The 27,147-nt window shown below is 49.7% G+C and overlaps 1 protein-coding gene across 2 annotated transcripts; it reads left to right on the top strand.

Moving 5' to 3' along the window:
* Positions 1-791: 791 nt before the first annotated feature.
* Positions 792-26,296, top strand: SMO (smoothened, frizzled class receptor). Of its 2 annotated transcripts, none has more exons than XM_050782521.1 (12): positions 792-1,638; positions 16,126-16,331; positions 17,959-18,168; positions 18,366-18,538; positions 18,906-19,125; positions 19,220-19,343; positions 21,567-21,659; positions 22,087-22,195; positions 23,137-23,322; positions 23,733-23,881; positions 24,392-24,526; positions 24,779-26,296. In XM_050782521.1, exons 1-12 carry the CDS (start codon positions 1,311-1,313, stop codon positions 25,204-25,206), a joined length of 2,361 nt encoding a protein of 786 aa, XP_050638478.1. In that variant the 5' UTR covers positions 792-1,310; the 3' UTR covers positions 25,207-26,296. The 2 variants fall into 2 exon arrangements, with proteins under 2 accessions (XP_050638478.1, XP_050638480.1); XM_050782523.1 differs by lacking the exon at positions 792-1,638 and adding an exon at positions 14,458-15,468.
* The last annotated feature ends 851 nt before the right edge of the window (positions 26,297-27,147 follow it).

Raw genomic sequence — 27,147 nt, 5'->3', positions numbered from 1 at the left:
AAACTGCTGCAGTGGGAAATTAAGTGTGGTGACCAAAGGCGTGATGCGCAAAGGAGTGAGGAAAGGCAAAATGAGCAGAGTGGGGAAGAGGAGTAGCAGAAACCTCCCAGAGCAGATGAGCGGCAGGGCCATCAAAGAAGGACTGGCTTCCTTCTCACATCACCAAGGCCAGTCCCTGGGAACCACAGTTCAGACTTCACATATTTGTAGCAGTAAAGGCTTGATGTTGGCAAGTTTATTTCCCAGACACCTGTTCCCGCAGGTAACAGCAGCCGGAGCAGCTGCTGTGAGTGACTCTGAGGTCATCTCTTTCAAAGGTACCGAGCTGGAAGGATTTGGAGAAGCACAAACCCCAAACCCAGGTTCTTCTCCATGGGGCCCCGGGATCAGTCGGAAAATCTAACCAAAGCAGGAAAAACTGGCGAGCCTGGAGAACGGGGCAGAGTTGGAATAGAAGTCCCCGTTGACTTCAGGCATCCCTGTCTCTCCCACCCTAAGCCAGGAGAAAAGTCCGCTTCCTGCAGACGACCTCAGACCAACCAAGGTGCCCGCCGAGTCTCTACTTGCAGGTCCGGCCCACGATTTCCACCCATCTCTTTCCCCCTGGCGCGGGGCGGCGGCAGGCGGGGTCACCAGATCCCCCTAGCCCGGGCCCCTCCGGGCGCCGGGGACGCTGACGCTTGCGCTCCTCCTCTCTCGCCTCCCCTCCCCATCTCTCCCCTCCTTCTTCGTCCAGTCCCTCCCCCAGCCTCGGCGCAGGGGGGCCGGGCTTGGCTCCGCGAGGCCCGTGCATTCCAGAGAGCCCAGCGAGCTAGAGCAACAAAGGAGCCGAGTTGTCGGCGAGGAGAGCTCGGGGGGCTGCGGCGCGCTGGGGTGAAGGTGGCTCCCGGGCCGCGGGCTGGCGCGGGGGCGGAGCCGGAGCTGCACTCGCACCCCTGGCCCGCGCCTGGCCTCCCTCGCAGGGCTGGGAGTTGGCTTTAATGGTGGGAGAGGGAATGGGGCTGGGGATTGGGGGCCCAGGGGGCTCCCAGGGCTGAAGACAACTTGGATTGCGAGGCAAGAGCTTTGGGAGTCGTGCATCCCGGTCCGGGCCTCCGCAGCCCAACATGGGCCCCAGGTTCCAAAGTTTGCGAAGTTGGGCGCCGAGGGGCCGGGGCGCGTGGAGCGTCCGGAGGGGCCCGGGCCCGGTTTCTCTGGGCGCACAGGTCGCATGAGCCGCCTCCGCGCCCGCAAGGGTCGTGCGTGTGGCCGGTGGGCTCCGAGGAGCGGGCGGGGGCGCCGGGGTTTTTGCTGAGTTGGCGGGGTTGGCCATGGCCGCTGCCCGCCCCGCGCGGGGGCCGGAGCTCCCGCTCCTGGGGCTGCTGCTGCTGCTGCTGGGGGGCCCGAGCCGGGGGGCGTCCTCGAGCGGGAACGCGACCGGGCCTGGGCCGCGGAGCGCGGGCGGGAGCGCTAGGAGGAGCGCGGCGGTGACCGGCCCTCCGCCGCCACTGAGCCACTGCGGCCGGGCTGCCCCCTGCGAGCCGCTGCGCTACAACGTGTGCCTGGGCTCCGTGCTGCCCTACGGGGCCACCTCCACACTGCTGGCCGGGGACTCGGACTCCCAGGAGGAAGCGCACGGCAAGCTCGTGCTCTGGTCGGGTAAGTACTCCGGAGCCGGGTTTGGGGGGCGGGAGGTGCTACGGTAAGACGGGGGCACCCTTGGAAAGAACAGGCTCAGGCCTGAGCCTCGGAGAGGGCGGGGACAGCACCCAGGAGAGTTGGAGGGACAGAGTCCGAAACTTTGGGGGCGGGTTACGTGCAGGATGGGACCCTCGGTCATGGGAAAGGGAGGGCAAGAAAGTTGACGAAGCGGGTCACAAAGGTCCCGAGCTGGTGGGTGAGCAAAGGATGGCGGGGATGAGGGGCCCGTGAGGAGGGGGCTCTAAGCCACGGGAAAAGACATTTTGTAAGAAGAGGAGATGCTCCACCTACTCTGGAAGCAGGGTGCCAGGGGATTCAAGGAGGTGTTCAAGACCCTGGGGAAATTGGAGTTGGAGAGGAAAAGGGGAGGGATGACGGTGGAAGAGGTTTAGGCATTTGGAGGGAAGGGTAGGGGGACATGATCAAGTGAAGTTTTGAAGGAAATGAAACCTCCTTAACGATGAGTTATTAGAAGGTGACCAGAAAGTCCTGGAAATCTTGATTTGGGAGACAGGAAAGAAGCCTGGAGAACTGTGATCTTGTCTGACTTTCACAGGAGATTTCATTCAGTTTGTGCATCTGAAAAACGGGCACTCTGACGCATGCAGGAGGTTATGAAGGAATAAGACCTTTCTAACGATTATTTGTGTGTTCTTTGGAAATTTGGTTACCCAGGCTGGTCAGGGCTGTGGAAGGACGCTTAAGTCTGGAGTGTTGAGAGCCTGTGGACACTTCCATGGTGGTTTGAAGTCCCAGAGCCCCCTCACTGGAGTGGCAGAGTCTGAAAAACTGCACACTGAACCCAAATGTCCTTCCTTAGCAGTGTAGAGTATACGCTCTCCCCACCTGTCACTTTTCTAGATGAGGCCTGGAGGGTGCTGGGGAAGGGAAGTGGCCTTATCAGCCCTCACTTCTAGCCAGTGTGATTCTAAAACCGTTCTTGAAAAAGAAAAGAAAACCAGGAGCCAGGAGCAGAACTGGGAGCCTCCCTCTTTTGACAGGGCTGGGGTACCCCATGTCTTAGCTCTGCCCAGGGGGCTGGTGAGGACCGTAATGTAGGGAGTGTATGTAGGCCGCCTGTCATTGACAAGTTCTCAGCCTTTGTCAGATGTTGGACAAGTCCATAAGGTTCCTGGCTTGGTTCAGATGCTGGAGGAGGAACTTGGAGGATGGTATCCATGGTACCCATAAGGTGGAGCTGCATCCTTTGTGGGGATCAGGTTCTAAAGTCAGCACAGCACGTTAGACAGAAACCATGTGTAATCAACAGTGGTTTTGAAAACTCTGCAGATTACTGTAGTGTAAGGTTGATGTCGTTTTGCATATACACTCCTTTTACGACGTTTGCATAAATGTGTTACATGTATACTCATACATAACAATGGGTATACATAGAAGATAATAATTGTAATTTTAAAGTTACGTTCATGCAAAAGACTGAAAGAATAATAGTAATAAAAAGAACACCAAAGTAAGATTAAGCAAGGTTGCTTTGAGCACCACTTGAGTTTAGGAGCGAGCTGAATGGAAAGTTCAAATCTCTCAGCACTAGAATCTTACCCAGTTCTGAGTTGCTCATGCTGTCAAAGGATAATCTTTCTGTCCCTCTCTTTATTGATTTTGCAGGGACCCATGGTTTAATTTTCCCAAGTTAAATGCATGTTTGATGTTGCCTCCTTGCAGTTACCATCAGATCAAGGAGGAAGGGTATGAACCTCTTTCCAGCCCATACTCTTGAGAGCAGCTGCTGAGCAGATAGAAGTAGTTTAAGCTGGAACATGTATGAGTTAGTACCATCTGCTGGTTGTGCAGGTTGAAATCTCACTGTCTGTGCCTTTTGGCAGGGTAGGGTCCTGCAGAGACGCCAGCACTGAGCCCAGCACCATTAGTTCCATTAGTTCACTATGAGTTCTCTGCCACCAACCACCATCACTCAGCTCATTCCTGTTTCCATGTGCGTTCTGATTGCGCTCTTTCTGCTTGGGTCTTGCAAGTGGAGCAGAAACAGGTGTTAGCTTGAGCTGGGTAATGAGTAGGTAGAGTGAACCCGAGCCTTGAGCCTGGTGTGAGAATCACAGCCAGGTCAGCTGGTAGCCTCTGGCAAGTTATTTATTGTGTCCTGAGTTAATCATCTTGATTTTGCATTAGACATGATCAGTGTTACCTGGCTCTTAGGGGTGTTTTTGTGGGTGAAGGATGAAGATGATCTAGGTTGTCTTCATCAGTAAACTCTTGAAGGTAGAGACTGGGTCTTCACTTTTTTCAAAGCCTTTGAGTACACATCCATGCTTCCATTCATGCGTTCAGTTATGTATTGAATGTTTGCCGTATGTCACATTCTGGGCATGTAAGGATGAAGAACATAGACATGATCCTCTGTCATCAAGAGGAAGACAGGTTGGGCATGGTGCTCACACCTGTAATCTCAGCACTTTGGGAGGCCGAGGTGGGAAGATTGCGCAATCCCAGGAATTTGAGACCAGTCTGAGATCTTGTCTCTAAAAAAAAGAGGAAGACAGACCATTCAACAAGCTTTAGAAATACCTGTGAAAGGGCCGGGCATGGTGGCTCATGCCTGTAATCCCAGCACTTTGGGAGGCCGAGGCGGGTGTATCATGAGGTCAGGAGATTGAGACCATTCTGGCTAACAAGGTGAAACCCCGTCTCTACTAAAAAATACAAAAAAAAAAATTAGCCAGGCATGGTGGTGGGCTCCTGTAGTCCCAACTACTTGAGAGGCTGAGCCAGGAGAATGGTGTGAACTCAGGAGGTGGAGATTGCAGTGAGCTGAGATAGCACCACTGCACTCCAGCCTGGATGACAGAGCGAGACTCCATCTCAAAAAAAAAAAAAGTAAAGTAAAAAAGAAATATTTGTGAAAGATACTGTAGCATTTTAGGGTGCTGAAAAAGCACAAAGGACCCAAAGAACATCCCCAGAAGAATTGACATTTAACCTATAACTTGACACATAAGCAGGAATTGCCTGGCTGAGGGAGAGTTGAGGTGTGAAAATCCAGATAGGAAGAGGAAATAGCATGTACAAAGATGTAGAGGTAGGAGGGCTTGGTGCTTTTAAAGAAAGTATAAGAGTTGCAGTAGAGGGCTGGGCGCGGTGGCTCAAGCCTGTAATCCCAGCACTTTGGGAGGCCGAGACGGGCGGATCACGAGGTCAGGAGATCGAGACCATCCTGGCTAACCCGGTGAAACCCCGTCTCTACTAAAAAATACAAAAAATTAGCCGGGCGAGGTGGTGGGCGCCTGTAGTCCCAGCTACTCGGGAGGCTGAGCCAGGAGAATGGCGTAAACCTGGGGGGCGGAGCTTGCAGTGAGCTGACATCCGGCCACTGCACTCCAGCCTGGGCAACAGAGCGAGACTCCGTCTCAAAAAAAAAAAAAAAAGTTGCAGTAGAACTGGATCAAAGCGTGTAAGGGGTGGAATTGTAAGAGATCAGACCTAAAGAATTAGAAAATAAAGAGATGTATACCTCATATTAAGTTTGGATGTTATCCAGGGGATGATAAGGAGCCATTGAAAGATTTTAAGGGAGAGAGATGTAATTGTCTTCGCATTTTAGCTGGATCTCTTTAGGTGTGGTGTGAAGAAGCCATAGGAGCAGGGAAAGCCTGGAGCCTGACTTCTTGACCAGGGGATGTCGAAGTAGCCCAAGTAAGAGACGATGGTGGTTGGGACTTGGTAACAGGACAGAGGGAGTAGGCAGATTCCACTAACTTTCAGAGGTAGTGCTCAGAGGGCACTGATGAGTTAGGTGTGGAGCCTCAATGAGCGGGAGGCCTCAGGTTTCAGGCTTGGATGGAAGGTGGTGCCATTCCCTTTCACTAAGATAGAGAATGCTAGAGGAGGAAGAAGTTTAGGCAGGAGGTGTGGCTTTGATTTTGGCCATGTGAATTAGAGATGCTCATTGGACATCTATGTGGAGATTCTTGGCAGATCTGGAAACAGGAATTGCTGGAGAGAGGTGGCTACTGTGTGCTTCCTTGGCCCTGACTACTGGGGCTTTGGAAGGATGCCATTGACTGAGGAAGTTTATAGCTCAGGTTGGTCCAATTTCTAGGTCTGTATAGACCTCAGGTCTTTCCTCTGTCTTTCATCTCTCTGGCCTCAGGCTTCTTCAGTCACTTAGCATCTCTCCCCTTTACAGCTGGAAATGCCTCCTCCCAGGCATTCCAAGCTGACCAGACAAACATAATGTCCAGGCCGTGGTCCACCTTAGGCCAAACCTGGTTTAGTAAGTGGGGCAAAAAAGCAGAGAGGCCTGCAGCTGGCAGTGATGATGGGTCCCTGAGAGCCAGCACGTAGCCTCCTTAACCACTGCTGTGCTCTGTGTGGTACGTAAGTGTGTGGCCCTGTCACCTTGCCCAGGTGCAGGTAAGTAGGAGAGAGACAAAGGCTAGGAGGAATTTCTTGTTTGCCTGTCACACGTTGAATTGAAGGGTGACAGGAAGAATGTTTTTGGTGATGATGGATTATTTTCAGGGACAGATCAGAAAGAATTTCCTTAGAGCTTGTCCCAAACTTGGATGATGATCAGAGTCAGTTAAAAAGATATATATGGCCAGGTGTGGTGGCTGATGCCTGTAATTCCAACACTTTGGGAGGCCGAGGCGGGTGGATCACAAGGTCAGGAGATTGAGACCATCCTGGCTAACACGGTGAAAAACCCCATCTCTACTAAAAATACAAAAAATTAGCCGGGCGTGGTGGTGGGCGCCTGTAGTCCCAGCTACTCGAGAGGCTGAGGCAGGAGAATGGCGTGAACCCGGGAGGCAGAGCTTGCACCACTGCACTCCAGCCTGGGTGACAGAGCAAGACTCCATCTCAAAAAAAAAAAAAAAAAAGGTGTGCATATATATATATGTATGTATGTATGTATGTATGTGTAGGCTGGATGCAGTGGCTCACACCTGTAATCTCAGCACTTTGGGAAATTGAGGCGGGAGATTGCTTGAAGCCAGGACTTCGAGACCAGCCTGAGCAACAAAGTGAGACCCGATCTCTAAAAAAAAAAAAAATTAGCCAGGCATGTTGGCACACACCTGTGGTTCCAGCTACACTGGAGGCTGAGGCAAAAGGATTGCCTGAACCCAGGAGGTTGAGGCTGCAGTGAGACATGATCACACCAGTGCACTCCAGACTGGGCAACAGAGCACGACCCTGTCTTAGAAATACATATGTTTATATGTATGTATGTATACACACACACACACACACGTATAGGGAAAGTATAAAATACAGAAAAACATACATGGGCCTAAGTGTTTTTAAAAAACTTTTTAAAAAATTAATTATTTGAGAAATGGGGTCTTGCTGTGTTGCCCAGGCTGGAGTGCAGTGGCTATTCAGAGGCTAACTGATTGTCTGCATGGTACTTATGGTGCCTGGAATAGCTGGGACTACAGGCATGTGTTCTGTGCCAGCCCAAGTCTTCAATTTTGCTTCAGATCTTTAACTTTTTAAGTGTGAAATATAACATGTATGTAGAAAATTGCATAAAACACAGAGGTACTAAATAACAAATAATTATAAAGTGGCATCTGGGTCAATAACTAGAACATGGTCAGACCCCAGAAGCTCCCTCTGTGTCTTGCTAGTCACATCCTCCTCCGCTTGCTCACATCCTCTCCACTTTTCAGTAATCACTTCTTTTTTTTCTCTATGGTTTTACCTCTTAGTTTTGGAATCCATAAGCAGTATATTTCAGCTTTGCATGTTTTTGAACTCTATTCAAATGGAATTTGTATAAAATAATATGCTGTGCATATTATTTCTTGCTTCTTTTACTCTACATTATTATGTAAGATTCATCCATGTTATTGCAGGTTATTTCTTTTTTGTTTGTTCATTTGTTTGTTTTTCTTTTTTTGAGACGGTCTCGCTCTGTCACCTAGGCTAGAGTGTGGTGGTGCGATCTCGGCTCACTACAACCTCCACCTCCTGGGTTCAAACGATTCTCCTGCCTCTGCCTCCCAAGTAGCTGAGACCATACGTGTGCACCACCATGCCTGGCTAATTTTTGTATTTTTTAGTAGATATGGGGTTTTGCCATGTTGGTCAGGCTGGCCTCAAACTCCTGACTTCAGGTGAGCCACCCCCCTCATACTGCAGCTTATTTCTTCATTGCTGAATAATATTCCATTATATGAGTATACCACCAATTGTTTACCTCTTTTATTGTCATCTCAAGTTTTTGCCCTCTGTGAATAACATTGCTGTGAGTAGTCTTTTATATATATCCTAGTACAACTGGCACAAGTTTCTCCAGGTATATGCTGAAGGAGAATTGCTAGCTAATAATGCACATGCACACTTTAGGCTTTTGCCAAACCATTTTTCAAAGTGGTTGTACCAACTTATACTCCCACTAGGTAGTAGAAAGTCAACATTGGTTCACATGATTCCCAACACTTGGTATTATCAGCCTTTTACATTTTTGCCAATCTACTGGCTATGTTGTGGCATATATTTGTGGTTTTAATTTGAACTTCCCTGATTACTAGTAAAGTTAAATGCCTTTTCAAATGCTTACTGGCCATTAGGAGTTCTGCTTTTGGGAAGTGTCTGTTCAAATCTTTGATGTATTTTGCTATAGGGACTATCTGTCATTTTTGTAAGATTTGTAGGAGTTCTTTATATATGCTAGATATGAGTATATAGGATTACAAAGAAAATAAATTATATTGACATAGTTATCAAATATAAAAATGCAAGTAGGTGGGCTTATTTATACAATAAATAAGATCTGGTGCAGGTGTAATAACCACTATAATATCAAAGTGATTATTGACATTATTTCGAGATATCTGCAACAAAATATCTGGTTTCCACTTGTGACAAAGCCACAGGTACTATTAACATTATGTGCTGTGGGCCAGGCGTGGTGGCTCATGCCTGTAACCCCAGCACTTTGGTGTGGGAAAAGAAAGAGAGATCAGACTGTTACTGTGTCTATGAAGAACGAAGTAGACATAAGAGACTCCATTTTGTTCTTCTGATGGCAGACTTTACCGTGACAGTGGAAGTGGTATTGTATGTCCAGGCACCGCCGGCCACTATCTTCATGCAGGAACCACAGTGCCCAAAAAAAAAAAAAAAAAAAAAAAAAAAAAAAAAAAAAATTACACACTGTGATGTGTTGCTTACATTCATAATTGGAGGAAGAGCCAAATTTTGGTTAGGTGTAATTTTTTTCCTATTGAAATTCATGGACCTCAATTTTTCCAAGAATCCTTTGTGAACCATAGGGTAAGAATGTTACTTACAGAATATCAGTATCTAGTAGAGAGTCTGAGCTATTCTTGATCGCATGTGTGTGTGTGTGTGCACACGTGTGTGTGTTTTAATAGAGACAGGGTCTGACCGTATTGTCCAGGCTGGTCTTGAACTCCTGGGCTCAAGCGATCCTCCTGCCTTGGCCTCCCAAAATGCTCCTTTGTGTTTTAATATACAAATACTTGGTGATTTTTTACTGGGATTGCATTGACTATATAGATTAACTTGGAAAAAAAAGAGACATCTTTACAATAGTGAGTCTTCCAAACATTGAACGTTTTTATATTTCTATCTATTTAGATCTTTCATTTTCTCAATATTCTGCACAGATTTAAATACTTATTATTTGTTAGACATTCCTAGGTACTTGATATTTTTGATGCTGTTGTAAATGATGCCTTTAACATTTATTTCACTTTGTTTGTTGCTGAAATATAGAAATAAAATTGATGCCTTTAACATTTATTTCACTTTGTTGCTGATATATAGAAATAAAATTGATTGTGAATTCAATAAACTTGCTAAATTTATTCTATACACATAGTCATATAATTTGTGAGTAATGAGTTTTGTTTCTTCTTTTCCAAGTCTTATATCTTTATTGCTTTACTCAAGGCTTCCAGTACGTTGTTAAATAGACACAACGTCTTAATTCTTGATTTTTCTGGATCCTAAAAAGAAAGCTTTTCTACCCTTCACCATTAAATTTGATGTTTGATATAGGTTTTTTATAGTTAATTACAGTTTATCAGATTAAGAAAGTTTTCTCCTATTTCTAATTTGCCAATTATTCTTTTGATCATAGATGGATGTTGAATTTTATCAACTTTTTTTTTTTGGAGATGGAGTGTCACTCTGTCACCCAGGCTGGAGTGCAGTGATGCAATCTCAGCTCACTGCAAGCTCTGCCTCCTGGGTTCAAGCAATTCTCCTGCCTCAGTCTCCCAAGTAGCTGGGACTACAGGCGTGTGCCACCACGCCCAGCTAATTTTTTGTATTTTTAGTAGAGATGGGATTTCACCATGTTAGCCAGGATGGTCTCAATCTCCTGACCTCGTGATCCACCCGCCTTGGCCTCCCAAAGTGCTGGGATTACAGGTGGGAGCCACCGCGCCTGGCCGAATTTTATCAACTTTTTTTTGCACCCATTGAGATGATAATAAGATTTTTTTTCTCCTTTAACCTGTTAATGTAGTAAATTGCATTGATTGAACTTTCTAATATTAAACCAGCCTTAGAACAGTGGTACTCAACTTGATTCATCATCAGAATCACACAAATAAAAAGTCTTTTTAAAAGTCTATATCAGCCGGGCATGGTAGCACCTGTATTCCTGTTTCTCTTTTTGTTTCATATTTTATTAAAAGAAATAAAATAATACAGATAAAGCTGATATCCCCTTTCTTTCTCTTTTCAGTTTCATATCCTTCTTTTCTCTTTGGAAAGCTTCCCCATCCTAGTAATTTGTGTATTTCTTTATTTTGTTTTTAAGCTCAAGTTTTGTTTGTTTTTTCCTTTGTTTGTTTTGTTTTGTTTTTGTAGAGATGGGGTGTGGCCATATTGCCCAGGTTGGTCTCGAACTCCTGAGCTTAAGTGATCCACCCACCTTGGGCCTCCCAAAAATGCTAGGATTATAGGCGTGAGCCACCATGTTCTGCCTTAAGCTTAATTACTTTTAAAAAATAGGTTATACATATACATGGCACAGAATTCAAAAGGAACAAGTTAAGTCCTATTTCTGCATCCAGCTACCCATTTTTCCTCTGCAGAAGAAACCACCAACACTGGTTTGTGTGTCCTTTTGGAAATATCTGACATCTGTCTAGATGTAGATGTGCTCTTAGTCTCTCCTCTACCGCCCAACCAGTACCATGCTCTACAGACTGTTCTCCACTCAACTGAGTCCATGTAACATTACAACATTGGACATCATTCCATTTCAATGCACATCCTGTCATGTACCCCATAAGGAGACTTTGGTTAACAATGAACCACATGTGATGGTGTTCCCTTAAGATTATAATACCACATTTTTACTGTAGCCTTTCAATGTTTAGATATGTTTAGATACAGGGATACTCACCGTTGTGTTACAGTTGCCTGCAGTATTCAGTATAGCAACATGCTGTACAGGTTTGCAGCCTGGGAGCCGTAGGTTATACCGTATCACCTAGGTGTGCAGTAGGCTCTACCATCCAGGTTTGTGTAAGTGCACTCTATGATGTTCACACAAAGATGACATTGCCTGGTGACACATTTCTTAGAAGATATCCTCATTGTTAAGCAACACGTGACTATAGTTCTACCCTGAAAAGTGTTCTATTATAATGGTGTACGTTATTTTACTTGGTTGGTCTCCTATTGATGGGTATGAATTCAAGCTGTTTCTACTCTTTTGCTATTACAAACAGTGCTGCAATGAATAATCTATATTATCTTTGGGAACATGTGAAGTAGAAGTACTAGTATAAAATTTTGGGACCGGGGGCGGTGGCTCACGCCTGTTATCCCAGCACTTTGGGAGGCCGAGGCAGGCGGATCACCTGAGGTCTGGAGCTCGAGACCAGCCTGACCAACATGGAGAAACCCCGTCTCTACTAAAAATACAAAAAAATTAGCCGGGCATGGTGGCGCATGCCTGTGATCTCAGCTACTCGGGAGGCTGAGGCAGGAGAATCACTTGAACCTGGGAGGCGGAGGTTGCAATGAGCCGAGATCATCGCGCCATTGCCCTCCAGCCTGGGCAACAAGAGTGAAACTCAGTATCAAAAAAAAAAAAAAAAAGGTAGATAATGCCAAAGTGATCTCCACAAGTGTTTACTAATTTTCATTCCTACCAGCAAATATAAAAGTGCCAGTTTCCCCTCATACTCTTTATAGTACAGTCTTTGCTTTGCTTTCTTTCTTTCTTTTTTCTTTTTTTTTTTTTAGATAGAGTCTTGTTCTGTCACCCAGGCTGGAGTGCAACGGCGATCTTGCCTCACTGCAACGTCCACCTCCTGGATTCAAGCAATTCTCCTGCCTCAGCCTCCCAAGTAGTTGGGATTGCAGGTGCCTGCCACCACACCTAGCTAGTGTCTATAATTTTTTAGTAGAGACAGGTTTTCACCATGTTAGCCAGACTTGTCTCGAACTCCTGACCTCAGGTGATCGACCCGTCTCGGCCTCCCAAACTGTTGGGATTATAGGCACGAGCCACCACGCCCAGCCCTCTTTATGTTTTTAAAGGCCATTAAATGGCCTTGAGCCCAGGAGTTCAAGACCATCCTCAGCAACATGGTGAAACCTTGTCTCTACAGAAAAATACAAAAATTCACCAGGTGTGGTGGTGTGAACTGGTAGTCTCTGCTACTCAGGAATTTGAGGTGGGAGGATTAACTGAGCCTGGGGAGCTCAAGGCTGCAGTGAGCTGTAATTATGCCACTGCACTCCAGCCTGGGCAACAATGTGAGACCCCGTCTCAAAAAAATAAAAAAATAAAAAATAAATAAAAACGTAAAGAGATGTTCGACCTCACTCTTTTTTTTTTTTTCTTTTTTTTTTTGAGACGGAGTCTCGCTGTGTTGCCCAGGCTGGAGTGCAGTGGCCAGATCTCAGCTCACTGCAAGCTCCGCCTCCTGGGTTTACGCCATTCTCCTGCCTCAGCCTCCCGAGTAGCTGGGACTACAGGCACCTGCCACCTCGCCCGGCTAGTTTTTTTGTATTTTTTAGGAGAGACGGGGTTTCACCATGTTAGCCAGGATGGTCTCGATCTCCTGACCTCGTGATCCGCCCGTCTCGGCCTCCCAAAGTGCCGAGATTACAGGCTTGAGCCACTGTGCCCGGCCGACCTCACTCTTAATAATACAAATGTGGAATAAACTACAATGAAATACACTTTTTTAAAACTTTTATACTTTTTATCACTTAGTGATAAAGATCAAAACATTTGCAAATGTGATCCGTTATTTGTCTTTTGCCTATGTTTCTATAGAATTATGCAATTTTTACTGATTTGGAGGAGCTCTGTGCATATAAGGAAATTAGCTCTTGTGATAAGCATTGAAAATATATTTTTTGAGTGTCTTTTCTTATGATTTTGTATTGATTTTTCTGAAGTCTTTTGTTTAAATCTTTTATCTCATGGTGTGTAGGTTTTGTGTCATTTCAGAAGGCCTTCTCCACTCCAAGGTTTAAAAAATCATTTCCATCTTTTCTTCTAAAACTTTAATTTTTAGAAAAACAATGTAGTTATTTTTTATCCATCTACACTTTTATGTAAGAAATGGGCTAAAGATCCACCTTATTTTTTCCCTAGATAATTTCTCAGTTGTCCTTAAAGATTTATTTAATAATTTCTCTTTTTCCTGGGGAGTTTTATTTTTAAGGTATGAAACCATATTCACGATGAGAGGGGAAAAAAAAACAATCAAATTACACATTTTTAAAACCTGATTGTTATCACAGATATAAAAAGATTGAGAAAAATTACAGTTTTTTGTTTTTTGTTTGTTTGTTATGAGATGGAGTTTTGTTCTGTTGCCCAGGCTGGAGTGCAGTGGTGCCATCTTGGCTCACTGCAACCTCTGCCTCCCGGGTTCAAGCGGTTCTCCTGCCTCAGCCTCCTGAGTAGCTGGGATTACAGGTGCCCTCCACTACACCCGGCTTATTTTTGTACTTTTAGTAGAGACGGAGTTTCACCATGTTGGCCAGACTGGTCTTGAACTCCTGACCTCATGATCCACCCACCTCGGCCTCCCAAAGTGCTGGGATTACAGACTTGAGCCACCACGCCCGCCGACACAACCTTTTTATTAACTGCCTTATGTTTCTCTAAAGCATTTTACTCCAGAGAGCTCCCCCCATTTTAAATATACTGTGCAATAAAAGTATCCAGTAAAATTCACTTTTTCTTTGTTGAACAGTTCTAAGTTTAGACAAATGCATAGACTTCTGTAACCAGCCACCACATTCAAGATAGAGAACAGTCCTTTCACCCCCATATATTCTCTCATGCTACTATTTTGTAGGCAAACCCTGCCCTCACCCCAATCCCTGGCACCTACTTCTCTGTTTTCTACAAGTACCCATGTGCTGAGAATTTCTGGTGACTGTTTTTAGGGTTTTGTTTTGTTTTGTTTTGTTTTTGAGGCAGAGTCTCATTCTGTTGGCCAGGCTGGAGTGCAGTGGCACCATCTCAGCCCACTGCAACCTCCGCCTCCTAGGTTCAAGTGATTCTCTTGCCCCAGCCTCCCGAGTAGCTGGGATTACAGGCATGTACCACCAGGACTGACTAATTTTTGGATTTTTAGTAGAGACGGGGTTTCACCATGTTGGCCAGGCTGGTGTTGAACTCCTGACCTCAGGTGATCTGCCCGCCTCGGCCTCCCAAAGTGCTGGGATTACAGGTGTGAGCCACCGCGCCTGGCCAACTGGTAACTGAATTGAGTCAAGTGGGAACTGTTGCCTGAGGACATTGCTGCCATTTTTTTTTTTTTTTTTTTTTTTTTTTTTTTTGCGACAGAGTCTCGCTCTGTTGCCCAGGCCGGAGTGCAGTGGCGTGATCTCGGCTCACTGCAAGCTCTGCCTCCCAGGTTCATGCCATTCTCTTGCCTCAGACTCCCAAGTAGCTGGGACTACAGGCATCCGCCACCACGCCCGGCTAATTTTTTGTATTTTTAGTAGAGACGGGGTTTCACTGTGTTAGCTAGGATGGTCTCAATCTCATGACCTCGTGATCCACCCACCTCGGCCTCCCAAAGTGCTGGGATTACAGGCATGAGCCACCACGCCCGGCCGGAGGAGGACATTGCTTCTTAACTGGCAGAAACTTGCTCTGCACCCTGGAATATATTCTGAAAGCTGGGAGCAGTCAGAGGCCTCAAACAAATAATCATAAGAGCTAACATCTCCTGAGCGCTTACTACATAACAGGTACTGCCAAGGGCATTTAAAGTGTTATCTCACTTTTCACAGCAGTTCCATAAGGTAAATCTATCATCCCCATTTTACAGATGAGGCCACTGAGGCTAAAGATAAAGTACTTTGCGCAAGATCATAGAGCCAGGAAAGAGTGGAGCCAAGATTTGGACCCAGGCTGGCCAATTGCTGTGCGCATGCTCCTTACCCCTCTACTATATTGCCTTCCCTCCAAAGGAGAGGTTACCTGTCTCTGCCACCCCCAGCCTGGAAATGCGACCAGCACCCACATTGGCTCTCACATCGTCATATTCTCTCCTAATGCAACTTCTTGTTTGGGAAATAGATATTGCTGAAGCCAGGATGATTCAGGAGGGGCTTCTGTGATGGGCAGGGTGGAGGACTATGCTGGGGAGGGGTGCTGGGAGATCGCCATCTGTTTCTGTCTTGCTGACAGCATTTTTCCCCTCTCCGCACTGGACAGAGCCTCCTCTGTTCCTCTCCATCTGACTTCCTGCTTCCTCCTCTGGCTTTGGAGTGCCTGGCTCCTCTGACTACCTCTTCTTAAGCCCCCATCTCTTCTCTCTCTCACTCCGCTTGGTAAGAGGAACAAGGGTTCTGGGGTCTGGGCAAAGGGAAACATCTCCTGGCTCTAGCAAATGGGCCCCGTGAGGGTTGGGTGCACCCCTGAAAAGGTAAATCCACCCCGGGGAGCTCTACCAGAGGCATTACCACTCCCTAGCAGGGCATCTGGAAGCGGCAGTTATTTTCTTAAAACTCAAATTATAGTAAGCATACAGAATAGCACCCAGATCATGAACTTGATTCCCACAGGGTGAATACACTCCTGTAACCAGTATCAGATCAGGAGATAGAATATTCCCAGCATCCCGTGTAACCAGTACCAGATTAAGAAATAAAACATTCCCAGCAACCCAGAGGTTCCTCTCCAGGCTCTCTTCTAGTCACCGTCCCTAGAGTAGAGGGCTGGGGTGTTTTTGTTTGTCATAATCACTGCTGGGTTCTACTGGCATTGAGTTGGCAGAGTCTAGGAATCCTAAGTGTCTGCAATGCATGGGACAGTCCTACCGTATAAAGAACTGTCCTGCCCAGATGCACTGTTGAGAAACACTGTACCTGCCAGGTCTGACCAGTGATGGGCTGCAGTGTGGCAAAGGCCTGGGGAACAGGGGTGCAGCTGTGTCTGTGGGTCAGAGTGAGGAAGGGCCTTCACTGCGATTCTGTTGCCACCCTCAGGCCTCCGGAATGCTCCCCGCTGCTGGGCAGTGATCCAGCCCCTGCTGTGTGCCGTATACATGCCCAAGTGTGAGAATGACCGGGTGGAGCTGCCCAGCCGTACCCTCTGCCAGGCCACCAGAGGCCCCTGTGCCATCGTGGAGAGGGAGCGGGGCTGGCCTGACTTCCTGCGCTGCACTCCTGACCGCTTCCCTGAAGGCTGCACGGTGAGTGCTCTGTGAGACAAGGTCCAGGCTCTCTGGGCTGGGCAGGACCGGGTATAGGGCAGGGTCCAGTGGGGAGCAGGGGAGCCCAGAGCTTTGTCTCCTGGAGACCCTGAGCCTACAGCCATGAGGTCAGCAAGCCACAAACTCAAACTGCAGTTCACTGGCTGGACCCATCTATTAGGGATTCTCTATTTATTTATCAGTGATCACATGTTCAGCAAAATGTTTTGAGCACTGGCTGTGTTGGGTATTGTGGTATTATGGGCATCACAGATGACGGGAGCCTATCAGGAAGTTTCTCATCTATGTTGGGAGTCAAGGCATGAGCATGTGAAACAGCTAGAGCCACCAAGACAGGGGACGTGAGCTAGTTCTGAGTGGTGCAGGAGAGATCTTCAATGAAAATAATAACAGTAATAATTATAGTAATAATACCAATTAGTCCTGTTTACTATATGCCAAATACCATTATAATAAGATCACGCCTGTAATCCCAGCACTTTGGGAGGCCGAGGCGGGCAGATCACCTGAAGTCAGGAGTTCCAGACCAGCCTGGCCAACATGGCGAAACCCCGTCTCTACTAAAAATACAAACATAAGTCTGATGTCGTGGCGCCTGTAGTCCCAGCTACTCGGGAGGCTGAGACACAAGAATCGCTTGAACCTGGGAGGTGGAAGTTGCAGTGAGCTGAGATCGTGCCACTGAACTCCAGCCTGGGCTGCAGAGTGAGACTCTGTCTCAAAACAAACAAACAAATAAACAAACTGGCCGGACACAGTGGCTCACACCTGTAATGCCATGACTTTGGAAGGCCGAGGCAGGTGGATCACTTGATGAGGTCAGAAGTTCAAGACCAGCCTGACCAACAGGGTGAAACTCCATCTCTACTAAAAATACAAAAAATTAGCCGGATGTGGTGGTGGGCACCTGTAATCCCAGCTACTTGGGAGGCTGAGGCAGGAGCATTACTTGAACCCGGGAGGCAGAGGTTGCAGTGAGCTGAGATTGTGCCATTGCACTCCAGCCTGGGCGACAGAGCCAGACTCTGTCTCTCTCTCTCTCTCTCTCTCTCAAAAATACATGTTTATTCTTTTAACCCTTAAACCATACCATGAGGTAAGTACTACCATCTTAGAAATGGGGAAACTGGCTGGGCGCCGTGGCTCACGCCTGTAATCCCAGCACTTTGGGAGGCCGAGGCGGGTGGATCATGAGGTCAGGAGTTCAAGACCAGCCTGGCCAACCTGGTGAAACCCCGTCTCTACTAAAAATACAAAAATTAGCCAGGTGTGGTGTGGGTGCCTGTAGTCCCAGCTACTCGGGAGGCTGAGGCAGGAGAATTGCTTGAACCCGGGAGGCAGAGGTTGCAGTGAGCCGAGATTACGCCACTGCCCTCCAGGCTGGGTGACAGAGCGAGACTGTCTCAAAAAAAACAAAAAAAAAAAGAGAAAGAAGTGGGGAAACTGAGGTACAGAGAGGCCAAATAATTTGCCAAGCCAGTCCTGGGATTCAGGTCCCAGAAGTGTATCTCCAGCCACCCTGCCATGCTACCTGGATACCTTTCCCTAAACGAGAGGCTCGCTCCTGAGCTGCCTTGACACCATCTTTTCCCATCCCTGGTGCCAGAATGAGGTGCAGAACATCAAGTTCAACAGTTCAGGCCAGTGCGAAGTGCCCTTGGTTCGGACAGACAACCCCAAGAGCTGGTACGAGGACGTGGAGGGCTGCGGCATCCAGTGCCAGAACCCGCTCTTCACCGAGGCTGAGCACCAGGACATGCACAGCTACATCGCGGCCTTTGGGGCCGTCACAGGCCTCTGCACGCTCTTCACCCTGGTCAGCCGCGGGAGGGCATGCCCGGGATGCACTCTGCCTGGAACACGGGAAGAGAGCCAGAGGGAAGGGGGGCAAAGAGGTCTTGGTGGGGGTCCCCAGGGAAGGGTCATGCTCAGAAGGGTCCGGGGCTCAGTTAAGGGTGTCTGTGTCAGCGGAATAACCCTAACCTTGCAGAATGGCCCACTTCTCTCTTCTAGGCCACATTCGTGGCTGACTGGCGGAACTCAAATCGCTACCCTGCTGTTATTCTCTTCTACGTCAATGCGTGCTTCTTTGTGGGCAGCATTGGCTGGCTGGCCCAGTTCATGGATGGTGCCCGCCAGGAGATCGTCTGCCGTGCAGATGGCACCATGAGGCTTGGGGAGCCCACGTAGGTGTCTTGGGGACCCAGGGGTGAAGGTGCAGGGAGGAAGGCTGAAGTGTGCGTTTACTCCAAAAGGGGCAGGTGCATGTAAACCCGAGATCCAGAGCAGGATCTGGCTCTGCCTTACTGCATACTGCATGCAAGGTGTCCAGTGTTAGGATCTTAGTTTCAGAACCAGGACCTTCGTGGTTTGCATCTGCTCAAAGGGGTGGCTCCTAGAGCCTCCTCAGATCTGATCTGGGTCCTGTCTGCAAGCCCTGACTTCTGGGAACCTCCAGACCTCAGCAGCTGAGGGTCTGGGCACAGGGTGGGGAGACCAGGTGGAGGGAGTACGGAGTGACCACCTCAAGTGACACCTCACCTCTCTGCACAGCTCCAATGAGACTCTGTCCTGCGTCATCATCTTTGTCATCGTGTACTATGCCCTGATGGCTGGCGTGGTTTGGTTTGTGGTTCTCACCTATGCCTGGCACACTTCCTTCAAAGCCCTAGGCACCACCTACCAGCCTCTCTCGGGCAAGACCTCCTACTTCCACCTGCTCACTTGGTCACTCCCCTTTGTCCTCACTGTGGCAATCCTTGCTGTGGCGCAGGTATAGTGACTGGTAGGGACGGGAGTTCTGGATAGGGTGAGTTTGAGGGAGGGGGCCAGTAACCCACCTTCCCTCCCACCCCTTCCTGCCGCAGGTGGATGGGGACTCTGTGAGTGGCATCTGTTTTGTGGGCTACAAGAACTACCGATACCGTGCGGGCTTCGTGCTGGCCCCAATCGGCCTGGTGCTCATCGTGGGAGGCTATTTCCTCATCCGAGGTGAGTGAAGACCAGACCAGGACCAGCTGGGTAACAAGATGTGCTGGGCACTTGCTGTGTGTGATCGGGAGCCAGGAGCTGCCAACACAGCTGCCCCCATGCTGAGACCCCAGCTAGTTGCTACAGGGCCTTTGCACAGAGTAGAAGGTGACCCTCTAGGCAGACGAAACACTGTGGGCACTTCTTGCGGGACACCTTTGTGCTGGCCAGAAAAATCCATCCCTCTCTCCAGGGCCTTGGCCCAGGGCTCACAGCTTGTTTTTTTTGTTGTTGTTGTTTATTTTTGTTTTTGAGATAGAGTCTGGCTCTGTTGCCCAGGCTGGAGTGCAGTGGCACAATCTTGGCTCACTGCAAACTTGCCTCCTGGGTTCAAGCTATTCTCCTGCCTCAGCCTCCCCCATAGCCGAAATTACAGGCATGCACCACCATATCTGGTTTTTGTATTTTTAGTAGAGACGGGGTTTCACCATGTTGGCCAAGCTGGTCTTGAACTCCTGACCTAAAGTGATCCACCCACCTCGGCCTCCCAAAGTGCCGGGATTATAGGCGTGAGTCACCGTGCCCAGCCTCACAGCTTGTTAGGTGGAGATGGGCCAGGATCCAGCCCCAGTCAGCTCCTGGCCAGTGCACTTGTGTGATGAACACCCTGAGTAATCTACTCTGCCCACTTGGCCCAACCTGGGTCCTTTGGTTATCCGTGTGCACATTATTAAATTAATGATATGTACTGTCAATCTTCTGGAGCTTGGTTTTCATCTTCTTTCTGCCCCCAGCACACACAGCTCTCAGCATGCATGGAATTAGTGGTCCCTGACTTTCCTGTCTCGGGCTGCCGTCCCACAGTAAGCCTCAGCATCTATTTAGCTCATTGTTGTTGGGTTTCCTTTGTGAACCTCAGTTTCCTCACCCTGAACTGCCAGCCTTCTGTTCAGTCTCCTCTTTCCCCTCTTTTTAGCATAGTGTCTGGGCCTCTGATTTGTGCTTCGTTATCATGCTGTCCTGGTGTGGTAATCACTAGCCACATGTGTTGAAACTAGTCCAGGCTGAGTGCGGCAGCTCACTCCTGTAATCCCAGTACTTTGGGAGGCTGAGACGGACGGATCACTTGAGCTCAGGAGTTCAAGACCAGCCTGAACAACATAGTGAGACCCCATTTCTACAAAAAATACAAAAGTTGCCTGGGCAGGGTGGCACAGGCCTGTGGTCCCAGCTATGTGAGAGGCTGAGGTGAGAGGCTTGCTTGAGCCCAGAAGGTGGAGGCTGCAGTAAGTCATGATCATGCCACTGCACTCTAGCCTGGGCAATAGAGTGAGACCCTGTCTCAAAGAAAACAAGACAACAACTAAAAGAAACGAGTCCAAATTGAGGTGTATTGTAAAATGTGAAATACACATTGTATTTTAAAAAAAACTTAGCAGGAAAAAAATGTAAAATATCTCATTAATAATGTGTTACATGGATTATGTGTTGAAATGATTTTTATTTTGAATATATTGGGTTTGTAAAATATATTGATACTAGTTTTGCTTGTTTCTTCTAACTTTTTTTAAGTGGCCACTAGAAAATTGTCATATGTATGTGGATCACATATTTCTATGGGAAGGCCGGCATGGTGGCTCACACCTGTAATCCCAGCACTTTGGGAGGCCGAGGTGGGCAGATCACCTGAGTTCAGGAGTTCAAGACCATCCTGGCCAACATGGTGAAACCCCACCTTTACAAAAATACAAAAATTAGCCAGCATGATGGCGGGTGCCTGTGATTCCAGGTGCTTGGGAGGCTGAGGCAGGAGAATTGCTTGAACCTGGGAGGCGGAGTTTGCAATGAGCTGAGATCGCACCATTGCACTCCAGCCTGGGAGACAGGGTTCCGTCTAAAAAAAAAACAACTACTATATTGGATAGCGCTGTTCTTGAGTTTGTTTTATGCCTTTTCCATCAGAACAGCTTTGATCTGCCCCCTTCCTCAGGGGCAGCTAGGCCACGACCGAGGTTTCCTCTTCTCGTGTCTGTCTAGGCTCTGCCCTTGTCTTCGCAGTCCCTGGTAGACCTGCCACCAACTTCTCACCATTTCTCCAGTGTCTCTAGCTCCCCAGGCTTTCAGTCAGCACAGGGGTAATCAGACTTGGGACTCCAGAGCCTTAGGACCCTCCTCCCACTCACCCATCCTTCCCAGCAGGGCAGCCTCACCCCTGCTAATGTCTGAGGTCCCCCTTCTGTTCAGGAGTCATGACTCTGTTCTCCATCAAGAGCAACCACCCGGGTCTGCTGAGTGAGAAGGCTGCCAGCAAGATCAATGAGACCATGCTGCGCCTAGGTGAGTGGCCCCAGGACTTCGGTCTGAGGTCCTGGCCAGTCCAACACTGCACCCTCCTGGGGCTATGTGACCAGCAGGGTGCAGTAAGTCAGTGGGACAAGTTAGCCATGGGGACAAGGACAAGGGGTGTGTGTAGGTAGTAGTGGTAGTGGCAGCTCAGAAGAAGGGGGCCTACTCGGGGGGAAGAATTCAAGTTCATGCCGGGACTGGTTCCTCCTGCCCACTACATCCCACGTGGGCCCTCCCACGGCTGCCTCAAGTGCCCTTCTTTATTTTAGAGGAAGCAGTTCTTGAACTGAGCCCAGGATGAGTTCACCCCAGCCCGAGCGAGCGGTCTTTGAGGCTTCAGTGGGGCAGACTCCCTCCTCCCCACTGCTGCTGCGGGACTGGGCTTGGTAACGTCCTGTCCTGCCCCTGTCCTCCACAGGCATTTTTGGCTTCCTGGCCTTTGGCTTTGTGCTCATTACCTTCAGCTGCCACTTCTACGACTTCTTCAACCAGGCTGAGTGGGAGCGCAGCTTCCGGGACTATGTGCTGTGAGTGAGGGGCATGGAGGCGGCAGTGTTGGGAGCCGGAGCCAAGGCCATAGGACACCCACTGGGCAGCAGGGATTTGCCAAGTCCCTGCTGCATCCAGCAGATTCAACTGATGGTGTCTGGGTGCATAAGGCATCAGTCTCTGCAGTTTCAAACATGGCAAACAACCTTTGCATCCTTTCTCACCCCTGCCCTTCCCTCTCCACCCCCTTGGTTGCCCCGCTGGTGCATGTGTGACTGTTAAGCAGCCAGTTCAGCTTTGTGACTGACACGAAGTTGCCCTCTAATTCTGCGTGCTCTCCCGCAGAGCCTGCTGTAGATCCCGGCACAGGACTAGTTACCTCTCTATGATCGGTTAATGACCTGTCAGTGTCGGCTAGTTTTGCCTGTGCTTTTTTGTCATAATGAGGATGGATTGGAGAGAGTAAGACATCTCTACTTCGGAGAGAAGCGCAGTGCCCACTGTTACAAGGACAGCCACTAAAATGGATGCTAGTCCAAGTCCTGACTGTGTCAGGCTCTTCCTTAAAGGTTCTGGCCTCCAGTCTGGGATACTTTAAACCACAATGATGCCTCAGTCTCTGCCCCAGAGATTTGATTTAATTGTCTGGGGCGGGACCCAGACGTCAGTAGCTATTAAAAGCTCCCCAGTTGATTCTAATGAGCACCCAGGGTTGAGATCAGCGCTGTGGGGCTTAGCCCTTTCTAAAGTTTTTGGGTTGATTGTCTGAGTCTACCCAGTAGACTCAGAAAACCCCACCTGTAGTTCCAGCTACTTGGGAGGCTGAAGCAGGAGATTGCCTGAGCCCAGGAATTGCAAGCTGCAGTGGGCTGTGATCGTGCCACCACACTCTAGCCTGGGTGACAGAGCAAGACCCTGTCTCAAAAAAAGAGAGAGAGAAAAAAGGAAAGCCTCACCTGTCTACATCCCCTCACTGTAGGTGTCAGGCCAATGTGACCATCGGACTGCCCACCAAGAAGCCCATCCCTGACTGTGAGATCAAGAATCGCCCGAGCCTTCTGGTGGAGAAGATCAACCTGTTTGCCATGTTTGGAACTGGCATCGCCATGAGCACCTGGGTCTGGACCAAGGCCACGCTGCTCATCTGGAGGCGCACCTGGTGCAGGTGGGCGCGGCAGCCAGCCCCTCCTGCCCTGCCCACCTCACCCTCAGCCTTGGGACCCCGTCTTTCGGTTTTGTCGGGTCCTGCTTCTAGCGCAGCCTTGGTCAGTGGTTCACCACTGCCCCCTGGTGGCACCTCCTGTCCTTGAGTGGCCCAATGCCTGGGCCTGGGCCAAGTGCAGAGCCAGCTGTCATCATCTCTTAAGAGTGGAGTGATGGGAGGGCTGGGCACACAGGAGCTCTGCATTCTGGCCGCACTTCTTTGCAGAGAAGGCCTCTACTCCTGAGTCTTTGAAGGACTTGAGGCCCTTGGGAGCCTCCTTCTCTGGAAAGAATGGCATCGCTGGCCCTTCCCAAGATTTGATGGGAAGCGGCTGTTTCTTCACGCTCCTTCCCTATCCCTTCTACTCTCAGGTTGACTGGGCAGAGTGACGATGAGCCCAAGCGGATCAAGAAGAGCAAGATGATTGCCAAGGCCTTCTCCAAGCGGCACGAGCTCCTGCAGAACCCAGGCCAGGAGCTGTCCTTCAGCATGCACACTGTGTCCCACGATGGGCCTGTGGGTGAGCCTCGCCCCTCCTCCACCGGAGCCTCCTGGCCCCGCGCTGCCCATGTGCTATTCTCTCCCAGCCTGCTGGGGGCACACAGATTACTTGGAAGACTGACTGTGTGGAGCAAGGCACTCTCTCTGTCACTCACACACCCATTCTTCCCCAGGCCCCTCCCACCCTCTGGGGGGCTTCCCGTCTCTGTTTCTGCCCCTGGGTCTGCTTGCCAGTGCTTGGGTTCCAAGAAGACTCCCCTTCTCCTAAATTCTGCAGTCGCTATCCCTGGGCAAGAGTAAGTCAGGGTTCCAAGAACTGGATTTCTGGCCTCCAGTTAGGCCCTTTGGGGACCTGAGGCCCTTCTCTTCAGATTCTGAAGGGTAGAGATCACCGTGGTTACAGGGTGAGCGTTCTCTGGTGAGCAGGAGGGACTGGCTGTGGGAAGATGAATGGCACTGAGTATGGGAGGCACTGCCAGGGACTGGGGAGTCACTATTCCTTCTCCTTTCCTTCCTTCTATTCCCACAGCGGGCTTGGCCTTTGATCTCAATGAGCCCTCAGCTGATGTCTCCTCTGCCTGGGCCCAGCATGTCACCAAGATGGTGGCTCGGAGAGGAGCCATACTGCCCCAGGATATTTCTGTCACCCCTGTGGCAACTCCAGGTATGAGGGTTCAGGCTGCTGGAGGAAGATGGAGGGGCACAGAGGCTGGGGGGTTCTGGGACTGGAGTATAGGGGCTGTCAAAGGAGGAGGAAGAGGAAGGAAAGGCGCCAGAGGATCTGAAAGGTGGGGCTGAGGCTCTAAGAGTCTAGAGGCCTGGGCCCCAGAACTAACAGGGTAAGGGCTCCCAGGAGAGTGGGGGTGGCATGGACAGAGCCAGGGCCCCAGGCTCATGTTTTCTCTCCTCCTGTCAGTGCCCCCAGAGGAACAAGCCAACCTGTGGCTGGTTGAGGCAGAGATCTCCCCAGAACTGCAGAAGCGCCTGGGCCGGAAGAAGAAGAGGAGGAAGAGGAAGAAGGAGGTGTGCCCGCTGGCGCCGCCCCCTGAGCTTCACCCCCCTGCCCCTGCGCCCAGTACCATTCCTCGACTGCCTCAGCTGCCCCGGCAGAAATGCCTGGTGGCTGCAGGTGCCTGGGGAGCTGGGGACTCTTGCCGACAGGGAGCGTGGACCCTGGTCTCCAACCCATTCTGCCCAGAGCCCAGTCCCCCTCAGGATCCATTTCTGCCTAGTGCACCAGCCCCCACGGCCTGGGCTCACGGCCGCCGACAGGGCCTGGGGCCCATTCACTCCCGCACCAACCTGATGGAGGCAGAACTCATGGATGCAGACTCGGACTTCTGAGCCTGCAGAGCAGGACCTAGGACAGGAGAGAGAGGAATCAATACCTTCAAGGCTCTTCTTCCTCACCGAGCGTGCTTCCCTAGGATCCCGTCTTCCAGAGAACCTGTGGGCTGACTGCCCTCCCAGGAGAGTTCTGGATGTCTGGCTCAAAGCAGCAGGACTGTGGTAAAGAGCCTAACATCTCCACGGGGAGGCCTCACCCCATGGACAGGGCCTGGAGCTCAGGGTCCTTGTTTCTGCCCCACCAGCTGCAGCCTGGTTGGCAGCATCTGCTCCATCGGGGCAGGGGGTATGCAGAGCTTGTGGTGGGGCAGGAATGGTGGAGGCAGAGGTGACAGTTCCCAGAGTGGGCTGTGGTGGCCAGGGAGGCAGCCTAGCCCACGTCTGGCCGATGAGGGCTGGCTGCCGTTTTCTGGGCTGATGGGTGCCCTTTCCTGGCAATCTCAGTCCAAAAGTGTTAATTTTTTCATTAGTCCTTTGTCTAAGTAGGGCCAGGGCTCCCTCTTCCTCTCGCAGGTGTTTGTGGGGCTGGAAGGACCTGCTCCCATAGGGGCCATGTCGCCTCTTAATAGTTGGCCCTACCCCAAACCCATCTTTTGTTCTCCTGTATCCTCCTTCCCTTGTTCCATTTCAGTTCAATTTCAGAGCTGCCAACCTCTTCGCATTTCTTTTTTTTTGATGAGGACCCAGAGCTGCTGCACACACTCACCTCCAACCCCCTCCCCTCACTGCTGGGCCCCATCGCCACGGGAGAGACTGGTTCAGCTCTAGGGCCTCAGCCTGGAGTGGGATAGGAGAGGAGAGTAATGGGGCCTCCGAAAGATGTGTCATCTCTTCCTCACACCCATTCAGTGGGGGATGGGTCCTCTAGACTTGAGGGGCTGCCCTGGGAAGCTGCTGTAGCTTCAGCCAGGCAAGAAAGCTTCCTTCAACCTGCATAGCCGGTGGGTGAGATTCCCACCTTCCATAGCCTCCAACCATGTTCCCAAGGCCCCACTTTCAAGAATCAGACAGCAGGAAGCCATAGATGCTGGCTGGGTTCCAGGTTATGGGGAGAAGAAATACAGTCAATAAAAGGTTTTTGTATAAACTCTTTGTGTGTTTTTTGTTTTGTTTGTTTTTTGTTTTTGAGACAGAGTCTTGCTCTGTCGCCCAGGCTGGAGTGCAGTGGTGCATCTCGGCTCACTGCAAGCTCCGTCTCCCGGGTTCACGCCATTCTCCTGCCTCAGCCTCCCAAGTAGCTGGGACTACAGGTGCCTGCCACTGGCTGATTTTTTGTATTTTTTTTTAGTAGAGACGGGGTTTCACCATGTTAGCCAGGATGGTCTTGATCTCCTGACCTCGTGATCTGCCCGCCTCAGTTTCCCAAAGTGCTGGGATTACAGGTGTGAGCCACCGCGCCCGGCCTTTTTTTTTTTTTGAGATAAAAGTCTTACTCTACCCCCAGGCTAGAGTACAGTGGTGTGATATTGGCTCGCTGCAACCTGTCTCCTGGGTTGAAGCAATTCTCCTGCCTCAGCCTCCTGAGTAGCTGGGATTACAGGTGCCTGCCACCACACCCAACTAATTTTCTTATTTTTAGTAGAGAAGGGGTTTCACCATGTTGGCCAGGCTGGTCTCGAACTCCTGACCTCAAGTGATCTGCCCTCCTCGGGCTCCAAAGGGCCGGAATTACAGGCGTGAGCCACCGCGCCCAGCTAGTGCGTTCTTTCTTCTGTGGCTCCCGGTCCTGGCCTCCTTACCTTGTCTTGGTCCTGATCTTTTGTGTCTTCCACATCTTCCCAAGGCTGTTCAGAAAGGCCAAGAGCTTGTTGCTAATGTGGCCACGGCTGATAGTCAGATGTCCGGCTGATGGCGGCCTCATGTGCTGGCTGCCCGCCTGAGCCAGTTGGCTGTGTATGAACAAAAGCTCTTCTGTGGTCACAGCTGCCTCGCTGAGCA

The sequence above is a fragment of the Macaca thibetana genome, chromosome 3 (assembly GCF_024542745.1).
Source record: "Macaca thibetana thibetana isolate TM-01 chromosome 3, ASM2454274v1, whole genome shotgun sequence".
NCBI classification, from domain to species: Eukaryota; Metazoa; Chordata; class Mammalia; order Primates; family Cercopithecidae; genus Macaca; species Macaca thibetana.
This window is presented reverse-complemented; position numbering and strand designations above follow the sequence as displayed.